This window comes from Triticum urartu, chromosome 2, assembly GCF_003073215.2.
Source record: "Triticum urartu cultivar G1812 chromosome 2, Tu2.1, whole genome shotgun sequence".
NCBI lineage: Eukaryota > Viridiplantae > Streptophyta > Magnoliopsida > Poales > Poaceae > Triticum > Triticum urartu.
In genome coordinates this window covers 8,978,707-8,998,293 of record NC_053023.1, presented here as the reverse complement: position 1 = coordinate 8,998,293, position 19,587 = coordinate 8,978,707, and the positions used below count along the sequence as shown (strand labels likewise).

General features: G+C 47.4%; 1 protein-coding gene across 1 annotated transcript; it reads left to right on the top strand.

The window, feature by feature from the left end:
• Window positions 1-11,948: 11,948 nt before the first annotated feature.
• Window positions 11,949-14,349, top strand: LOC125534726. Its single transcript, XM_048697861.1, has 3 exons — window positions 11,949-13,218; window positions 13,948-13,967; window positions 14,345-14,349. The coding sequence occupies exons 1-3, from the start codon at window positions 11,993-11,995 to the stop codon at window positions 14,347-14,349; spliced, it is 1,251 nt and encodes a 416-aa protein (XP_048553818.1). The 5' UTR covers window positions 11,949-11,992.
• The last annotated feature ends 5,238 nt before the right edge of the window (window positions 14,350-19,587 follow it).

Below are 19,587 nucleotides of genomic sequence, written 5' to 3'. Positions count from 1 at the left end.
GATGTTTTGAGCATTTTTAGCACTGAAACCTGAAACTTGTTCGTACACCTTTCTGTACATTTTTGGCATGAAAACTTGAAAGAACCTACAAAGTTTGATCATCTTTGATGTTGCAAAGTTTCAGGTTTTTTTTATTTTGTTTTCTACTGTTCATAGAGGATGCCTAGGCACCCAGGAGCTGTCACACCTTCCTCGTCTTTTTCATATGGGTTATAAACCAAGTTTTATTGCACAAAGTCCACATGGTGTGAGATACAAAACAGATAATGGGGTTCGGACAACCAAATGTGTCGCCGCTGATCCAAAGAGTGAGAAAACTTGGCTAACCTATCTGTATCTGTGTATGAAGCTCTACCTTTAAAAGAAAATTTACAATTGAAAGCTAATGACCTAGGCTTAATCTCGCAAATAATAGCTCCATAAGATCCACGACTGCCTTTGTCAATGTCAATCACCACCTGTTTTTAGACCGAGGCTATAGTTAAGTTGTGTAGCATAAGATCTTGCGCTAGGGATAAACCCTCACAACAAGCAATCGCTTCCACCGTCGCCACATCAGTTATGACAATGATCACCAGGGCTGATCTACCCCTGAAGTTACCTGACTCATGTCGACACACTGCCACAACAGCACTCCTTGCATCAGCTCTAGAAATTCCCGCATCAACATGAATCTTCGCAAATCCCGGCGGTGGAGTTTTAAGTCTAGCCGTTGTAACTCTTGGTGGTGGTGTTCCTCTAGCTTCCGCTCTCGGGATTAGTTGAAGCTCGGTGATGAACCGTGTAATGAACTGATGGGTTGCCGAGAGGCTTTGATAAATCTCCTCATGGATGGCCTTCCTACTAGCCCACCATATCGCCCAGAGTGTAACAGCTAGTCGAATGAAGGCATCATGCGATAATGTATTGATCATGGTGAATACCCATTGTTTGGCACTTGGTCCGGACGTTGTGCAAAGATGTTCTGCCAGATCTCCATTCACAAGTGCCCATATGCAGCGAGACAATGCTACATCTACGTAATCAGTTTTACTTAATTAAGGTAATAGGCCAGATGGCAATCTGTGATTGGGATCAGGGGGAAGGTGGGGCCCACCCCAGTTAAAATAAGGGGGGATAGAATTATTGTCAGAAGGTTACGTAAGAATTTACTTTAGCCTTCGTAAGTGTAGCATTATCACGAGATAAAATATTATCGTGAGGGAAGACTAATAACAAATCAACAGACCACTGCTCGTCCATTGATTTATTTTCCATCCCATGGCTGAGAGGCTCCAACATATCCCATACCAACCACCCATTATTCCCGCACCCTCCATCCGGAAATACTTGTCTGAGAAATGGAGAGTACAAATTAAGCATGCAAATTATTTCCCCTAATCTCGCACCTTCCTCCTCTAATTTGCTTTGTTTCCTCCTAAATTGCTACAGATGGATGTTTCCTGCACCGCCTGTCACCGGCAGGATCAAAAACAATATATCACCTTCCCCATCAACCATGGCTCCACGTACAGCAACGCCATCGCCAACATAGGAGGTCATGCGCTCTGCACCAAGCGTTGGGAGGCTCACCAGCGGTGCATGGTGGTTGCCACTGCAAGTTGCAGAGTCCACATGCCCTTCTCTAGATCAAAGGTAGATCATGCGATCGACGGGTACGAAACGACGACTCCTATCCTCCACTGCCCTAGCGAGGTGTCAATGGAGAGGTGTGGTTGATGTGAGTGGCCGTAGTGATGGCGAGGACATCAACAAGCAGCGGAGACATGGAATACGATAGGTAGGCGGCACAATCTTCTCGACATCATGTTGGCCGTTTTATCCGGTGATCCTGTGTCCATGGTGCCCTTGCTCAAGTCAGTATCATCTCCCATGCTTCTTCCATCAATGACTCCAGTTCTATGATGTCACTGGTTGTACTAAGTGGGAATGTTGCACTTCATAGTCACAGATGCAATGCTTCAGCGTTTGTGCATCAAGTTTCATACTGCCGATGTATGTGCTTCCTTCGATTTAGTATCACATATGTGCTTGGGTACCACATGACCTATTTCTCCAAGTATCTACATGTTTGCCTCGTTGATTACACATCCATTGTAAATTGGTAATGTTCTGGTCGGGACTATTTTCACTACTAGGAAAAAGCCTAGCAGTAGCGCCGGTTTTAGGTCTAGCAGTAGCGCGGGGGGGGGGTGGAAATATGCCCTAGAGGCAATAATAAATTGATTATTATTATATTTCCTTGTTCATGATAATCGTTTATTATCCATGCTAGAATTGTATTGATAGGAAACTCAGATACATGTGTGGATACATAGACAACACCATGTCCCTAGTAAGCCTATAGTTGACTAGCTCGTTGATCAATAGATGGTTACGGTTTCCTGACCATGGACATTGGATGTCGTTGATAACGGGATCACATCATTAGGAGAATGATGTGATGGACAAGACCCAATCCTAAGCCTAGCACAAAGATCGTGTAGTTCGTATGCTAAAGCTTTTCTAATGTCAAGTATCATTTCCTTAGACCATGAGATTGTGCAACTCCCAGATACCGTAGGAATGCTTTGGGTGTACCAAACGTCACAACGTAACTGGGTGACTATAAAGGTGCACTACAGGTATCTCCGAAAGTGTCTGTTGGATTGGCATGAATCGAGACTGGGATTTATCACTCCGTGTAAGCGGATAGGTATCTCTGGGCCCACTCGGTAGGACATCATCATAATGTGCACAATGTGATCAAGGAGTTGATCACGGGATGATGTGTTACGGAACGAGTAAAGAGACTTGCCGATAACGAGATTGAACAAGGTATCGGGATACCGACGATCGAATCTCGGGCAAGTATCGTACCGCTAGACAAAGGGAATTGTATACGGGATTGATTAAGTCCTTGACATCGTGGTTCATCCGATGAGATCATCGTGGAACATGTGGGAGCCAACATGGGTATCCAGATCCCGCTGTTGGTTATTGACCGGAGAATGTCTCGGTCATGTCTGCATGTCTCCCGAACCCGTAGGGTCTACACACTTAAGGTTCGATGACGCCAGGGTTATAAAGGAAGTTTGTAAGTGGTTACCAAATGTTGTTTGGAGTCCCGGATGAGATCCCGGACGTCACGAGGAGTTCCGGAATGGTCCGGAGGTAAAGATTTATATATGCAAAGTCCTGTTTTGGTCACCGGAAGAGTTTCGGGGTTTATCGGTAATGTACCGGGACCACCGGGAGGGTCCCGGGGGTCCACCAAGTGGGTCCACCTGCCCCGGAGGTTTGCATGGGCCAAGGGTGGTGAGGGACCAGCCCCTAAGTGGGCTGGTGCGCCTCCCACAAGGCCCAAGGGGCAGCTAGGAGGAAAAAAAGGGGAAACCCTAGGCTTAGATGGGCCTAGGGCCCACCCTAGGGGGCGCCTCCCTCTCTTCCCCTCTTGGCCGCCCCTTGCTCCCCATCTAGGGCTGCCGCCCCCCCTAGGGGTGGGAACCCTAGAGGGGGCGCAGCCCCTCCCCTTCCCCTATATATATGAGGCCTAGGGCTGCCCATAACACAGGCGATTCGATCTCTCGTTGGTGCAGCCCTGCATCTCTTCTTCCTCCTCTTCTGTGGTGCTTGGCGAAGCCCTGCAGGATTGCCACGCTCCTCCACCACCACCACGCCGTTGTGCTGCTGCTGGATGGAGTCTTCCTCAACCTCTCCCTCTCTCCTTGCTGGATCAAGGCATGGGAGACGTCACCGGGCTGTACGTGTGTTGAACGCGGAGGTGTCGTCCGTTCGGCACTTGGTCATCGGTGATTTGGATCAAGATGAGTACGACTCCATCAACCCCGTTCACTTGAACGCTTCCGCTTAGCGATCTACAAGGGTATGTAGATGCACTCTCCTTCCCCTCGTTGCTGGTCTCTCCATAGATAGATCTTGGTGACACGTAGGAAAATTTTGAATTTCTGCTACGTTACCCAACAGGGGGGGGGGGCGTGCTACTGCTACGGCGCTATAGCTAAAGGGTAGCAGTAGCGTAGGTTTACCCACGCTACTGATAGACCTACTTAGCAGTAGCGCTTTTTGAAGAAGGCGCTCCTGGTAGTTACTAGCAGCGCGCCTCTCTAACCGCACTACTACTATTATTACGTATTCTATTTCTTTTTTGTTTTATGTCGTATTCATACACCATTATACAAGTTTTCATACAGTAGCAATTTAGATATTGTTTTTACATCAGAATGAGTTATTACATCACTGGGTGAAAGAACCGTGGACTAGTTTCAAGTGGATGGATCCAAAGTGACCAAGTCATGGATTAGCATGACTTGGTCACTTTGGATCCATCCACTTGAAACTAATCTTGCATGGCACGAGATGTACTAATCGAATTGAAAAAAATCTAGAAATTACACGTTGACCAAAAGAAGCACAAGTGATGATATTAATTATGATGAAATGCTTGTCGTTGTGTACCGTACAAACATCAAAGGCCTCGTCCAGCTTCACGGTGAAAAACCTATCATTTTGCAGGTGAAGATACCTGTCGCACAAACTCCAGTCATCGTAGCAGTAATCGCACTCCGGGATCCTATCGTCATCAGACATATCCTATGTTCAAAATTGAAAGATTAAATTTCTGACTATTCATCACGGGTTAACTTTTGGTCTATCGAGTCTTCCTTGAAAACTCTCATATCACCTGGTATATATGGCGGGCACTCCCTCTCTGATATATTCGACCGTCGGTGATGGTCGCTCCTCCCTTCGTCCCCGAGTGCATTAAATCAAATTGTCTAGCACACGGGAACGAAGGAGAAGCGACCCCCACGACAACATGACCTTTGCTAAAAAGGACATATCGAGCGCCTGAAATTTTCCGGAACGGAAATTAATCAACACTCCGGCAAAACATAGGCCACTCTGAGGTGTTCCCTGCAAACATAGGCCACTTGGGCAAGCACATATCCTATTTGGCTACATCATCATCATCGACATCAACGACATGGGGATTTGGCTGCTCCCACCTCAAGGTCGAAGGGGGTCGGTGACGGGGATGGCGACGGGGATGATGCAGGGGCTCCTTGATTACTACAGAAACAAAATATAAACCCTACAAGCTATCAACTAAATATTATTATGCTGATTCAAAAGACCTACATTTACTAAAAATTCAATATGTCTTATAACCCTAATATTTCATTTGGTTAAGAACATAACTAATGTTTCTTACTAAAAATTTCCATACCTTAATTTTCTTACTAAGAAATTATGTTACTAAATTTCTCATATGGCATTGCGATACATTTCTATATTGAAAATTTTGTATACCTAAACAATTTCTATTACTATAAAATTTCTATTCAAAAGACCTAAAATTTTTGTTACTAAATTTGTATACCTACATTCAAATTTGTAGTGAGCCATGAGAAGTAGTGAGACATGAGAAATTTAGTAACAGAATCACTTGTCAAACTATGTTTTTCATGGCTCACTACCACGCAGTAAAATGCATCTGTATTACATTTGACATGCTTCACACGTATGCACAATGTGTTTCCTAGAACATACTACATGCTTTGTTTCTTATACTTGCATCACCATGGTACAAGGAACTGCTACTACATTTCCTATGCTTCAACCATAACAAAATTGTGCGTCAAAAGACATCAGAAAACGAATCATGACAATGCTTGGAGAAAAACGTGACCATGAATTATGAAGCATGGCCTGTACTGTTGGAAGCATATTTACTATATGACGGAAAGAAGAATGAAATGCAAGGAAGCATCGTGCATATAGAAACACACTAATTATATCAGAAACATGTATGGAAGATGGGGCGGTTCTACACCCTAGGCTCCCAAGGCCCAGGCCCAGGGTGTGGCCTTTTCGAGTAGCTATATACCTACCTATATATTTCTATGGGCCCGTGGCTTAGCTCAGCAAACAGCCCAGGCCAAGCTAGGCACGATCCCGTCGAGAAAAAAAAAAAAGCTCGGCCATGACCTAACCTCGCGGGATCCTATTTGACGCGCGTGTGCGTCAAGGAGCCGCAGTTTCGCCGAAGCGAACTAGCGACGACGCCACACGGGCTGGCTCAGGTCAGTAGCAAAGCTAGAAGGTTCAAGTTTTTTGATTTATTTTCCACTTTACGATTTTCTGCTTTTTGCTTAGTTTCTTTTCCTTTTTCCCTTTTGGTTTGTTTTTCTTTTTTCCTTTTCTCATAAATTCAAAAAATTTAATAATTTTTAAAATTTGTTAAAATCTTCTAAAATATTTAAATTTTATTCAAAATTTCCCTTTTTTCTTTGCTCATGATTTACAAAAATGTTCATGTTTTTCAAATAAAACCCCCTTTTTCAAATATTCAGAAAATTAAAAAAAGATCACCATGTATAAAAAAAGATGTTCATTGTGTATAAAAATGTTTGTCGTTCAAAAAAGTTGTTCATCATACATTGAATTCATTGTATATAAAATTGTTCATAGTTGAAAAAAATTGTTGGGGAATCGAAACTTTGGGGAGTGGCCTCCTGCAAGCCTTGCAAACACTGGAGAACGCTGAAGCATGTTGATATCATTGTGAGAATCAGCCATGCCAAAGAAAGAATGTCATATCCACAGATCTTGTGAAGCCACTGCTTCAAGTATGTCAATGGCACCTTTCACATGCCCCTTTGCCCCTGCCAAGCAAATGGACATTTCTTCCACTTCCATTGCATATAATGTATAATATCAAGCTTGCCCGGAAAGCCCCTATCGGCATTGATCGCCAACAACCTCTCTGTATCAGCGGCAGTTGGCTCTCTCAGGTACTCAGGGCCGAACACTGCCACCACGGCCTTGCAGAAACTATAGATTGAGAGGAGACATGTAGACTCACTCATGCGTACATACTCATCCACGAGATCACCAGGAATTCCATATGCAAGCATGAGGATAGCCGGAATGCATTTCTGGTAAGAAGAGAAGCCAAACTTGCCAATGGCATCCTCTTTGCACTCAAAGTATGGGGCATGTCCTACCAAGCCCTCCTGAATACTATTCAACACATGTCTCCTTATTCGGAATCAGCAATGAAATTGATGTGATTTGAAGAGTGCGGCATTCTCAAAGTAATCAGCATATAGAAGGGTGTGGCCTTCCCTATGACGGTTCAAGGCCGGAGCATGGCCGGGGATTGATCCCCTGAACCGAGGCCGCTTCCTACTAATGTGGTTATGGACGACCAATGCAGCCACCACTATGTGACGCCCCCGATTTGACCGTACACTAATCATACACGCAAACATGTACGATCAAGATCAGGGACTCACGGGAAGATATCACAACACAACTCTACAAATAAAATAAGTCATACAAGCATCATATTACAAGCCAGGGGCCTCGAGGGCTCGAATACAAGAGCTCGACCATAGACGAGTCAGCGGAAGCAACAAAATCTGAGTACAGACGTAAGTTAATCAAGTTTGCCTTAAGAAGGCTAGCACAAACTAGGATACAGATCGAAAGAGGTGCAGGCCTCCTGCCTGGGATCCTCCTAACTACTCCTGGTCGTCGTCAGTGGGCATCACGTAGTAGTAGGCACCTCCGGTGTAGTAGGAGTCGTCGTCGACGGTGGCGTATGGATCCTGGGCTCCAACATCTGGTTGCGACAACCATGAAGAAGGAAAAGGGGGAAAGGAGGGAGAAAGCAACCGTGAGTACTCATCCAAAGTACTCGCAAGCAAGAAGCTACACTACATATGCATGGGTAAATGTGTAAAGGGCCATATCGGTGGGCTGAACTGCAGAAAGCCAGAATAAGAGGGGGATAGCTAATCCTTTTGAAGACTACGCTTCTGGCAGCCTCCGTCTTGCAGCATGTAGAAGGGAGTAGACTGAAGTCCTCCAAGTAGCATCGCATAGCATAACCCTAACCGATGATCCTCCCCTCGTCACCCTGTGAGAGAGCGATCACCGGTTGTATCTGGCACTTGGAAGGGTGTGTTTTATTAAGTATCCAGTTCTAGTTGTCATAAGGTCAAAGTACAACTCCAAATCGTCCTGTTACCGAAGATCACGGCTATTTGAATAGATTAACTTCCCTGCAGGGGTGCACCACATTCCCCAACATGCTCGATCCCATTTGGCCGGACACACTTTCCTGGGTCATGCCCGGCCTTGGAAGATCAACACGTCGCAGCCCCACCTAGACCAACAGAGAGGTCAGCACGCCGGTCTAAACCTAAGCGCCCAGGGGTCTGGGCCCATCGCCCTTAGCACACCTGCACGTTGCGAACGCGGCCGAAAGCAGACCTAGCCTAGTGGCCTTCCAGTCCAATCCGGCGCGCGCCACTCAGTCGCTGACGTCACGAAGGCTTCGGCTGATACCACGACGCCGGGATACCCATAACTACTCCCGCGTAGATGGTTAGTGCATATAGACCAAATGGCCAGACTCAGATCAAATACCAAGATCTCGTTAAACGTGTTAAATATCCACGAACGCCGACCAGGGCCAGGCCCACCTCTCCCCTAGGTGGTCTGAACCTGCCCTGTCGCTCCGCCTCAAAGTAACAGTCGGGGGCCGTCGGGAACCCAGGCCCACCACTACCTGGGTGGAACCACCTGCCCCTTCAGCCCCCATCTCCGAACAGTACCACAGGTAATGTAACAGTGTAAAGTATATAGTATATACCCGTGATCACCTCCCGAAGTGATCACGGCCTAGTAGTATAGCATGGCAGACGGACAAGAGTGTAGGGCCACTGATGGAACACTAGCATCCTATACTAAGCAATAGGATAGCAGGTAATGGTAACAACAGTAGTAGCAAGGACAGGCTATGCATCAGGATAGGAATAACGGAAAGCAGTAACATGCTACACTACTCTAATGCAAGCAGTATAGAGAAGAATAGGCGATATCTGGTGATCAAAGGGGGGGGCTTGCCTGGTTGCTCTGGCAAGAGAGAGGGGTCGTCAACACCGTAGTCGTACGGGGTAGCAGCGGCGTCGGTCTCGGTGTCTAGAGAGAGAAGAGGGGGAAGAAACAATAAATATAATGCAAGCATATGCATAGTGATGCATGACATGACAAGTTACGGCGTTAGAGGTGCCCTAACGCGGTAGTAGGTGATACCGGTGAAGGGGGATAACATCCGGGAAAGTATCCCCGGTGTTTCGCGTTTTCGGACCGGTGAACCGGAGGGGGAAAGTTGCGAGTTTGATAGGTTAGGGATGCGTGGCGGACGAACGGGCTGCGTATCCGAATTCGTCTCGTTGTTCTGAGCAACTTTCATGTTGAAAATATTTTAATCCGAGTTACGGATTAAAAGATATGATTTTCTAAAGATTTTATTAATTTCTGAGATTTAATTAATTATTTAATTAATTCGAAAATGATTTAATGACATCAGCATGATGTCATGCTGACATCGGCAGTCAACAGAGTTGACTTGGTCAACCTGACATGTGGGTCCAGGGGGGGCCCACCTGTCATCCTCTAATTAGGTTAATTAGGGTTTAGGTTAATCTAATTACAGTTTAATTAAACTTAACTAGTTAATTAAATTAATTAAACCGGATTAATTAACTTAATTAATTTCTTAATTAATTAATTAATTAATAATTAATTTTATTAAATCATTTTTATTTCTATTAATTATATTTATTTTATTTTTATCTTTATTTTAATTCCTTTTTTTTAATAAAACGTTTTGGGCACGGGGCCCATCTGTCATAGGCCCCAGGGGCCAATCGGGCAAACGGGCGGGCGGGCGCACAAGTGTGGTGCCCGTGCCCGAGTCCAACCACGGGCGCGGCCGCGGAGTGGCCGGCCGGCCGGTGCTGCGCCCTGCAGCGGCGAGCCGAGGCGGTGGCCGGACGTGGGAGGACGGCGCATGTGCGCGGCGAATGGCGGGGAGAGCGGCCGCGGGGGTGGGCGCGGCCTGGCGCCGGCGCGGGCGCCGGAGGTGGAGCAAGGGCGACTCGGGGGGGGCGACGGCAGAGGGGCGGGCACTGGGATGCGTAGGGAGGCGGCGGTGGCCGGAGCGTGCGGCAAGGCGAGGTCAGAGGCGAGCGGGCGCGGCAGCAGCGCAGCAGCATACGCGCGCGGGGGAGGCGATGCGCCATCGGCGATGGTCGAGCGCGGCCCGCAGGAGGCCGTGGCGGGCGCGAACGCGCGTGCGCGGGTGGCGGCCGGAGCATGACCGGCGCAGGGAAGGGGGCAGTAGGTGCGGCCGGCCGAGCGCGTGTGCGGCGGAGCGGGGCAGAGGAGGAGGAGCAGCGCTCACGGTGGGGTTGTAGGGGTTCGGGGGCAGCGTGCTCGTGGAGGAAGGCGAGGACGCGACGTGGAGCGGCTCCGGCGAGCGGCGTCCGTCGGCGAGGTCAGGGCGTCCGGCATGGCGACGGGGATGGGGCGGCTCTTGGCGACGGCGGGGAAGAACCGGGCGGCGTCGGGGTTCGGCGACGAGGGCAGATGTTGACGAGGCGGCGGGGTCGTGCCCCGATCCCGTTCTGGATCGGGAAGGGGGTGAGGACGGGGAGGCGAGCGACGGGGTCAAGGCGGCGATGGCGGCGGGGCCATGGCGCGCCACGGCAGCGGGAGGGGTCGGGGGCGACGGGATCGGGGCGTCGGTTGCCCCCGATCCAGATCCACGAGAGAGGGGGGGAAACGAGAGGGAGACGTGGGGGCGAGTGGGTGGCGGCTAGGGTTCCGCTGGGGGTGGGGGGGATAAGGGGAGGGAGTGGCCGGCTGGGCCGGGGGGGGGGGCGGCCCGTTCGGTCGGCTGAGGCCAGTTGGGCCACTTGGCCCAGCGGGGGGGGCTTTCTCTTTTTTTTTTAGTTTAGCTTTTTTTTTCTTTTATTTATTTTCCTTTTCTGTCTTTATTTATTTTAAAATACTTAGGCAGTCTATAAAATTGTGTTTATTACACCATATTGACCTATGTAAAATATGGCATCTCCCGAACACTTCTGTTTTAAATTTTGAAAAACTTTTATTGTTTGCTTTGACTTTGAAATTTGAATTCGAATGGGATTGAATCATCGCGAGGTTTACAACAGTAAGAGTGGTGATGAGGCATCATTAGCAGAGGTTACTGTAGCTTAATTACCCGGGCGTCACAACTAGCTCTTCATCATTCGAGGACGAATCATCCGATTCGCGAATGAAATTGTGAAAGAAATACTCCTCCCCGCTATCCGTTGCGGTCGTCATGGAGACGCGCCAGAAAGTGCACATCGTGCTCCCCTCACAGGCAGCAAAGCAAGGTTTGGGGTCGGTGGTGGTGATGGGCGCCTTGCAGCAAAGCACGACACGCCGGAAGTTGTTGCGGTCCATGGGCGATGCCGGCACCGTAACTTCTGTTCCGTCGGCAACAAGGAACCACGAATGCCGGAAAAAAGTTTTTAGGAACGCGGGTGTGGGACTGCTATGGCATGGCGTGGTCGTGGTTTCGACGGCATTGGTGGAAGGCGACGCGGCTGGGAATGGGGGGTGGCGACGGCGATGGCAGGGGAAGGGAGGGCAGGAGAAGAGAAAAGAGGCGTTTGTGCCAACGACAGGCGGGCGTGGGGGAGGAGAAGGGCACGCGCCCCGCCCATCCGCGCTTCCGTTTGGCCATAAACGCGGCCCAAAGTTGGGCCAAAAATGGGTTAAAAGTGTACTAAAAACGAACATTCATCCGTTTGCTCCCGCATGTTCGCTTGTTTTGTCCGTTTACCCTCAAACGGATGTGGCCGGACCATTTAAGGTCGCGCGTTGGAGTTGCCCTAACATATCCACCGTCCGCTGGTCGATCCGACGGTCCGAGCGAGTCACCTCTTTCCCTTCACGCCAGTTTCCCTGCTATTTTAGATCTACCAGGCAAAACCACCTTCTCCTTCGTCGATCGATCCCCAAATCGCTGCCTACTTCCTCCACCCAGCCCTAACCCTAGCCGTGCCGCCACCATCGATCCCCAAATCCCTTCTCCATCCACCCTCCACCAAACCCTCATCCCTACCTCAGCTAGCTAGCCGCCATGGCCCGTTCCATGGCTCTGCTCCACCGCGAGATTTACTTCTCCGACGACGAGGCGTTATCCGGCAGAGTGTCGTCAATCCGCTGCCCGTGGGAAGGGCGAGATGATCCACCAAGTCGCCAAGAGATCAGTGACGCAGTCACCGATTACCTGCGGACCTTCAAGGCGCACGCAGTCGTCGCCGATCCGCCGACGCTCTCCTTCCTCCACATACTGCGGCCGCCGGCATCCATCGGGCTCCCGATGCAGTTCCACAGCCTCACCTTGGCCACTATCTCCAGCACGGACAATAACCTTGTCGCCATGTACGCCGGAGGGTACCGCCCTGGCAACCGTTTGCCGGGAGGCTACCTCATCTACGACGCCAGGAACGACTCCATCTCTGGGATCCCCGAACTCCCCTCCGACCACTCACATAGAGCCATTGGGTGCGAGTCGGCCGTCGTCATGTGCGAAGCCGCCGCCGCCGCCGCCGGGAACGACTACTTTCTTGCCGAGCTCGTCAGGGTCTGGCCAGAAGGCTCCCAAGTTGCGCTCTGGCTGTGGAAGTCGTCCGTCCAAAAATGGGACTTGCATCCCAGTCGCCTGCCCCTTCCATCCAGCACCACCAGCCACTTCTCCCCTGACTTGTGCTTCTCTTTTTGGGGCTCTGTCCTCTGCTGGGTGGATCTGCTCAAAGGCATGGTGCTCTGTGATCTGAAGCAAAACTGCAAGTTCAGCTTTATTCAGTTGCCCAAAGATTGTCCAACCTATGATGCCGACAGCAACAAGTTTACATACGCCTGTGCCGAGGAGTTCCGTTCCATGGCCTGTGTTGGTGGCGAAATCAAGTTCGTCGCCCTGGATGAATGTGATGAACACCAGCCGGAAAAAGGATTGGAACTGACCATCTGGACTCTCTCGCATGACCTCTCAGGGTGGAAGGAAAGCCGCAAGTACAATGTTGAAAACATATGGGCAAACGAGGCCTACAAGCCTGCTGGTATAAGAAATCTTCCTCCGTCGTTCCCTGTTCTGAGCATCCATGAAGACGGCGTCGTCTACCTAGCCTTAGATGATCTCAGGGAGTTGGACGATGGACTAGAGTACATGGGCCAGTGGATGCTTCGTGTTGACATAGGCAATGACAAGGTCCAGTTCTATCCAAAGGGTGAAAAGAGTTCTGTTAATTCCCAGCTCTTTGCCAGTGAGTTCAGTGCGCACCGACAGCATTTACAGGATCACCGGTATTACTACCACCACTAAGCACCGTTTCATGCTTTCATTTGCATAATAATGTAATTATGCTTAGGTTTTTAAATGATAAAAATTCCAATGCATGTTTATCACATCCAGTTTGCTTCATTACTTGCTAAAAAAATCAAGATATTTGGCCACCTCCCCATGTTGAACAGTAGATGTCTGATATTGATGCTCATCCGCAATCATGACTGTAATCAATTGTCACTACCTAATTACTCTGCCCCCTTGTCATATTATATTAGGACCCAACTTCTTGCACATCATGATGACACTCTTTTGCATGTTTCACTGCTGTTTTTTATTCTTTTTTCCTGGTAGTGTTGTCATTAGCTTCACCTCTACATGTTGAATGGAGATTCATGGCAGGGTACGTGTTGAACTTCAGTAGTTTGTTTCTGAACTCAGAATTGCTATGAGCTGAACACTGGTAGTGTCTGAATGAAAGATGTCAAAAGTAAATTTAAAAAAACGTATCCTTGACAGATATGTAGCTGTTTCAACAATTTTAATTCAGAGCATCTTGTGTTGGTGTTGCCCAATTAATTAATGTCAGTAACACATTTGAATTACTAGGAAATGGTAAATGTTGACAGTTTAAACCACAAATCAGATATGGCCTTTTCTTTTAGAAAATGTTTTAATGGTAATTCTAGGCTGACATATGCTCACATAAAAGTATTATATTTAACAGACATCTCTATTTTCTGTTGGAGAGAGAGAGAGAGAGAAGCAAGTGAGTTGGGGATTTGGAAATGTGCACATAGAAGATGTACGTGTAGTTTGTTTCTGAACTCGGAATTGGTATGAGCCAAGTTCATTCAAATATGCACATAACAGTTCAAACTAGAGCTGTGCACTGACAAGTGTCTGAACGAAAGATGTCAGAAGTGAAAAACGCACCCTTGAGGCCTTGACACATATAGCTGTTTCAACAATTTTAACTCGAGCATCTTGGACTGACCTTAGATATTGTGTTGGTATTGCCTAATTAATTAATGTACATGCCTCGCTCTTTTTTTCTTTTAAAAATTGTTTTTAGGGTAATTCTGACCTGACATATGGTCACATTAAAAGTATTACATTTGACACATCTCTTTTTGTTTTTCGCAGAGTGAATTGGTGTGTGTGGAAAGAGGATGAAGCTTTGAGATCTATCTTTTTAAGATGTGCGCCGGTAGGCATATGTTCACATGAGCAAGGAAATACTCCGCATATGATGACACTAAAAGGTCCTCGGAGGGCCCCATATCCACCAGGCCCCCAAGACCTCCTTCATCGGTGGAGGAGAGCACCGCTGGCTGAACTAAACTTTGGAGCTGAACCCCTTGCCTAGAGGTGTTAGTGAGCCGCAACACCAACTGAAAATATATTCCCTCTCGAGCTTGCTCCCTTAGGTTCTTGAGCATCGGATCTGGGAGCAAAGCCAAACTGCTTCCAAAGAGGTGGCCAAATCATCCTGCCTCTTCCTCTAGCCCACAACACCAACCGCCTGGTTCTTACCGAGTAACTTACCATTGCCACAACACTAAGCCGAAGCGTTGGACCACTTCTGCAAAAAGCCAAACTCCACAAGCCCCTCGTTAGTGCTGCCGCCTAAGCCTCCTACGAGAAAGAGAGCAGGGGCCGGGTGACCCTTGTTTCATGCACCACATCCCGCTCCTTACAGAAGAAGTGTGCCGTCAACACTCGACGCTATGAGCTATCCTGGCCCTCACAGAAGAAGTATGCCGTCAACACCCAACGCAATGAGCCATCCTGGCCCTCATAGAAGAAGTGTGCCATCAACAATCGATGCAATGAGCCATCCTGGCCTTGTACATGCCAAACATGGATCTAGGATTCTCCCAACCTCCCGCCCCCGCAAGGGCCGACGGAGGCGAGGGAAGCCACTGGGAGAGCCGGGCAGGGCGAGAAGGATGGACTCGCTTTCTACAGGAAGCATTTACTGGTGATACTTGGAGATATGAGATCTTGGCAACATATCATGTGGAAATTAGGCCTAGGTCCACTTGAGACATTTAGTGTTAGTAATTGAACTGAATGGTTATTTCTACTGGGTGGCATCTTTTGGATTGTAATTTAATGTTAGTCGTTTCATGTGTATTTCCTTTTTTATGTTATGTTCTTGTATTTTTCTGATTATGTTGATCAAGGTTAAAAGCATCCTTTTCAACTAATGTAATTTTAAAACAGGAGTATTAGATGTTTCAAACTATTTGATGATCACCTTAATTTTTTTGCTTTGCTTGCCATCATATGGATAATGTTGATTAGACAAACAAATGCATTATGCATAAGACAATAATATTGACAATACAAATGTACCAAACACCATAAATTCGCCGCTGTGTTTTTTCAAAGAAAATGATACATTGGGATAGTGCAGAGGCTGGAGCTAAGCCTCCTTTTTCAAAAAAAAAAAAACTTCTCTATGTGAACAATCAATTGTCCCTTAATCTCCCATGGGAAACTTACAAAAGCCATCAGAATGCCAAGATAGTGATGCATACCCTCCTTTAGAATAAAATGTACCTTTTTGAAGTTCCAAAAGCACCAAAAGAAACCTTGAATTATTTGTGTTTATATGCCTAATGATTTAACAATTACTCATAAGGTCATCACGATTGCGTCCGATGTGACTTGCACCAGTGATCCTGGCATATACTTCTCAGTCGAATCATACTCATCAGTGACAACTTTTGATGATCCAACACTCTTACCCTTGCGTCTGACTTGCGCTCTTTTACCAGGCATAAAGTCATCTTCATCGTCGTTCTTCTATTCCCGAGACACTGCGATTCGACCTTTGATGATTCGGCCCCTATGCACTGATGTACTCCCTCCGTTCCCGAATATAAGTCTTTTTAGAGATTTCAATAAAGACTATATATAGATGTATATAGACATATTTTAAAATGTACATTTGCTCATTTTGCTTCGTATGTAGTCCGTATTTGAAATCTTCAAAAGGATTTATATTTAGGAACGGAGGGAGCATTGCTCTTAGAGCTGTTGGGACGCCGAGTATTGTTGGATAATCCATCCCATAGTAAGTTCTTCCACACGTGGTCATGGATAGCAGGGATTTTAAAAACGTGATGGATATATGGTTCATTCCGAATGGGGCACTATATATGATTCATTCCGAATGGATGTATGGTTGGCCTTGTCGACCAAATTAGTGGTTCGCAACTTCGCATACTACTAACATAGCAGTGCTTGCAGATTAAGAATCCTGCATATCTAGAATGATCTTTTCATGACGTTTTCTTTTCCACAAAAAAATTATTTTACAGTTGTAACTGAATCACTGTATAGGAGCCCATTAGCCTCGCACCATACGGGCTGACGGTACCTGTCATACTTGACGCCAGCGAGACGCTGATCTCCACCCCTCTCCGCCCGCTGCTCCGGCGGCTGATGGAGGGGGGTGGGCTCCCGTTTCTCTCCTTGTTGTTTCATTGATTTAGGACATCGTCTTCGTGTAGTAATGACAGTTTGGTGAGATTAGTGTCGTGTTGAATAAGGTGGCATTGGCCACTTCCTCACCACAGCGACGTTTGTTCCGGCGACGCCGCTGAGCCAATGATCTCGCCTGCTTGCCGTTCGTTTGGACTGGTAGGTCTTATGTTTCTGGCGTTTGGCGGTTGTCATCTCTTATTGCGATGCCGACAAGTGGGACAGATTGATGTTGCTACATGGTTGGTGGCATGATGGCTGCAGATTTGGCGTTCTTCCCCAGCAACGGCGGCGGAATGCGTCAGGTCTGGATCTAGGTTGGCGTGGAGAACATCCTCGGTCGACACGCCACATCGTCAAGCATCTGTTCTGCGGGTCTGGTCTTTGGCTCACAATGTCTACGAAGCTATGTCACTGGCCTGGACTTCGGTTTGCTGGTGCTCCGCCTCTTTCCTTGGGGTGCATCTTGGCGGCACTGGTGGTTGGCAGTAATTTCAGATTTCGTTGTTTCCATGGACTTCAGTAGACTTATTTGTAATATTTTTTGTGTGAAGTTTTTTCTGCAAAGTTTCCTGGACACCTGTCATGTCCCGGTCTTTCTGATACTTTTCGCATGTATGTGCACAATTGTACTCTATTTCATTGATTAATACTCCCTTGATTGTGTATCTATGTGCATGTATGTCCCTTTTAAAAAAAAATCTAAAGGGGGGGGGGGGGCCTTTCCGACACTCCACAAAATTTCTAAAAGGTCTTATATTTAAAAAGGGTAGGAGGGCCTTTCTGATACTTTGTGCATGTGTGTCCAGGCAGGAGGGCCTTTGGTCCCGGTTGGTGGCACCAACCGGGACCAATAGGCATCCACGCGTCAGCATTTCTGTGGCTGGGGTTTTTTTTTGAAGGGGGGAGAGAAGTGTCCTCTCTTATGTCCGTGCTTGGTCGACGCTACGTACTATACATACGTATAGAGAGGACTAGACACGCTAGCTAGCTAGTAAGCAAACGAAGGAAACAGAAGATCGTCATGAACATATATGCATACAGAGAGAAGTGATATCGACCACCTCTCCTTCTCCGAGAGATTGGTCGAACAACAAGTTCTCGTATATCTATCCGACACTACCGGCTACATATATACAATAATTATCTCTTACAAATATAATCTCTCTGAGATGTGTTTCCAACCAACAAGTACAGCTCATCACAAACAGTGTTGTCACCTCTGAGACGTGTTTCCAGCTAACTGCTGAAAATCCTGATGTGTTCACATGTAATCCAGTCATCGCACTGCTCTGGATGTTTGGAGCAGGGACTGTTCTTGCGTTCATCGACATACGGGGTCACCAAGGTAGAGTTCTGTAGAACTGTGTAGTGTGCTTGAGACCAAGAATATCCGTCCCTGCATATTATTGAGTCACTTCCAAGAGTGCCTTTTCCAGTCAGTCTCCCCTCATACCGTGATTTAGGGATACCTATCTTCTTAAGGCCAGGAATGAAGTCAACACAAAACCCGATAACATCCTCTGTTTGATGGCCCATGGAGATGCTTCCTTCTGGCCTAGCGCGGTTGCGGACATATTTCTTTAGGACTCCCACGAACCTCTCAAAGAGGAACATATTGTGTAGAAATATGGGCCCCAGAATGGCAATCTCGTCGACTAGATGAACTAGGACATGCGTCATGATATTGAAGAAGGATGGTGGGAACACAAGCTCGAAACTGACAAGACATTGCGCCACATCACTCCTTAGCCTTGGTACGATTTCTGGATCGATCACCTTCTGAGAGATTGCATTGAGAAATGCACATAGCTTCACAATGGCTAATCGGACGTTTTCCGGTAGAAGCCCCCTCAATGCAACCGAAAGCAGTTGCGTCATAATCACGCGACAGTCATGAGAATTTAGATTCTGAAACTTTTTCTCTGGCATATTTATTATTCCTTTTATATTCGACGAGAAGCCAGTCATGACTTTCATACTGAGCAGGCATTCAAAGAAGATTTATTTCTCTTTTGTCGTAAGAGCGTAGCTGGCAGGACCTTTATACTGCTTCGGAGGCATGCCGTCTTTTTCGTGCAAACGTTGCGGGGCCTCCTGTGCCTCAGGTGTATCTTTTGTCTTCTCATACACCCCCAAGAAGCCTAGTAGGTTCATGCAAAGGTTCTTCGTCACGTGCATCACGTCGATTGAAGAGCGGACCTCTAGGTCTTTCCAGTAGGGTAGGTCCCATAATATAGTTTTCTTCTTCCACATGGGTGCGTGTCACTCAGCGTCATTCGGAACAGCTAGTCCGCCGGGACCCTTTCCAAAGATTACGTGTAAATCATTGACCATAACAAGTATGTGATCACCGGTACGCATGGCGGGCTTCTTCCGGTGATCTGCCTCGCCTTTGAAATTCTTGCCTTTCTTTCGACATTGATGGTTGGTCGGAAGAAATTGACGATGGCCCAGGTACACATTCTTCCTGCATTTTTCCAGGTATATACATTCAGTGTCATCTAAACAGTGCGTGCATGCGTGGTATCCTTTGTTTGTCTGTCCTGAAAGGTTATTGAGAGTGGGCCAATCGTTGATGGTCACGAACATCAACACCTTTAGGTTAAATTCCTCCTGTCTGTGCTCATCCCACGTACGTACACCGTTTCCATTCCACAGCTGTAAAAGTTCTTCAACTAATGGCCTTAGGTACACATCAATGTCGTTGCCGGGTTGCTTAGGGCCTTGGATGAGAACTGGCATCATAATGAACTTCCGCTTCATGCACATCCAAGGAGGAAGGTTATACATACATAGAGTCACGGGTTAGGTGCTGTGATTGCTGCTCTGCTCCCCGAAAGGATTAATGTCATCCGTGCTTAAAGCAAACCATACGTTCCTTGGGTCCTTTG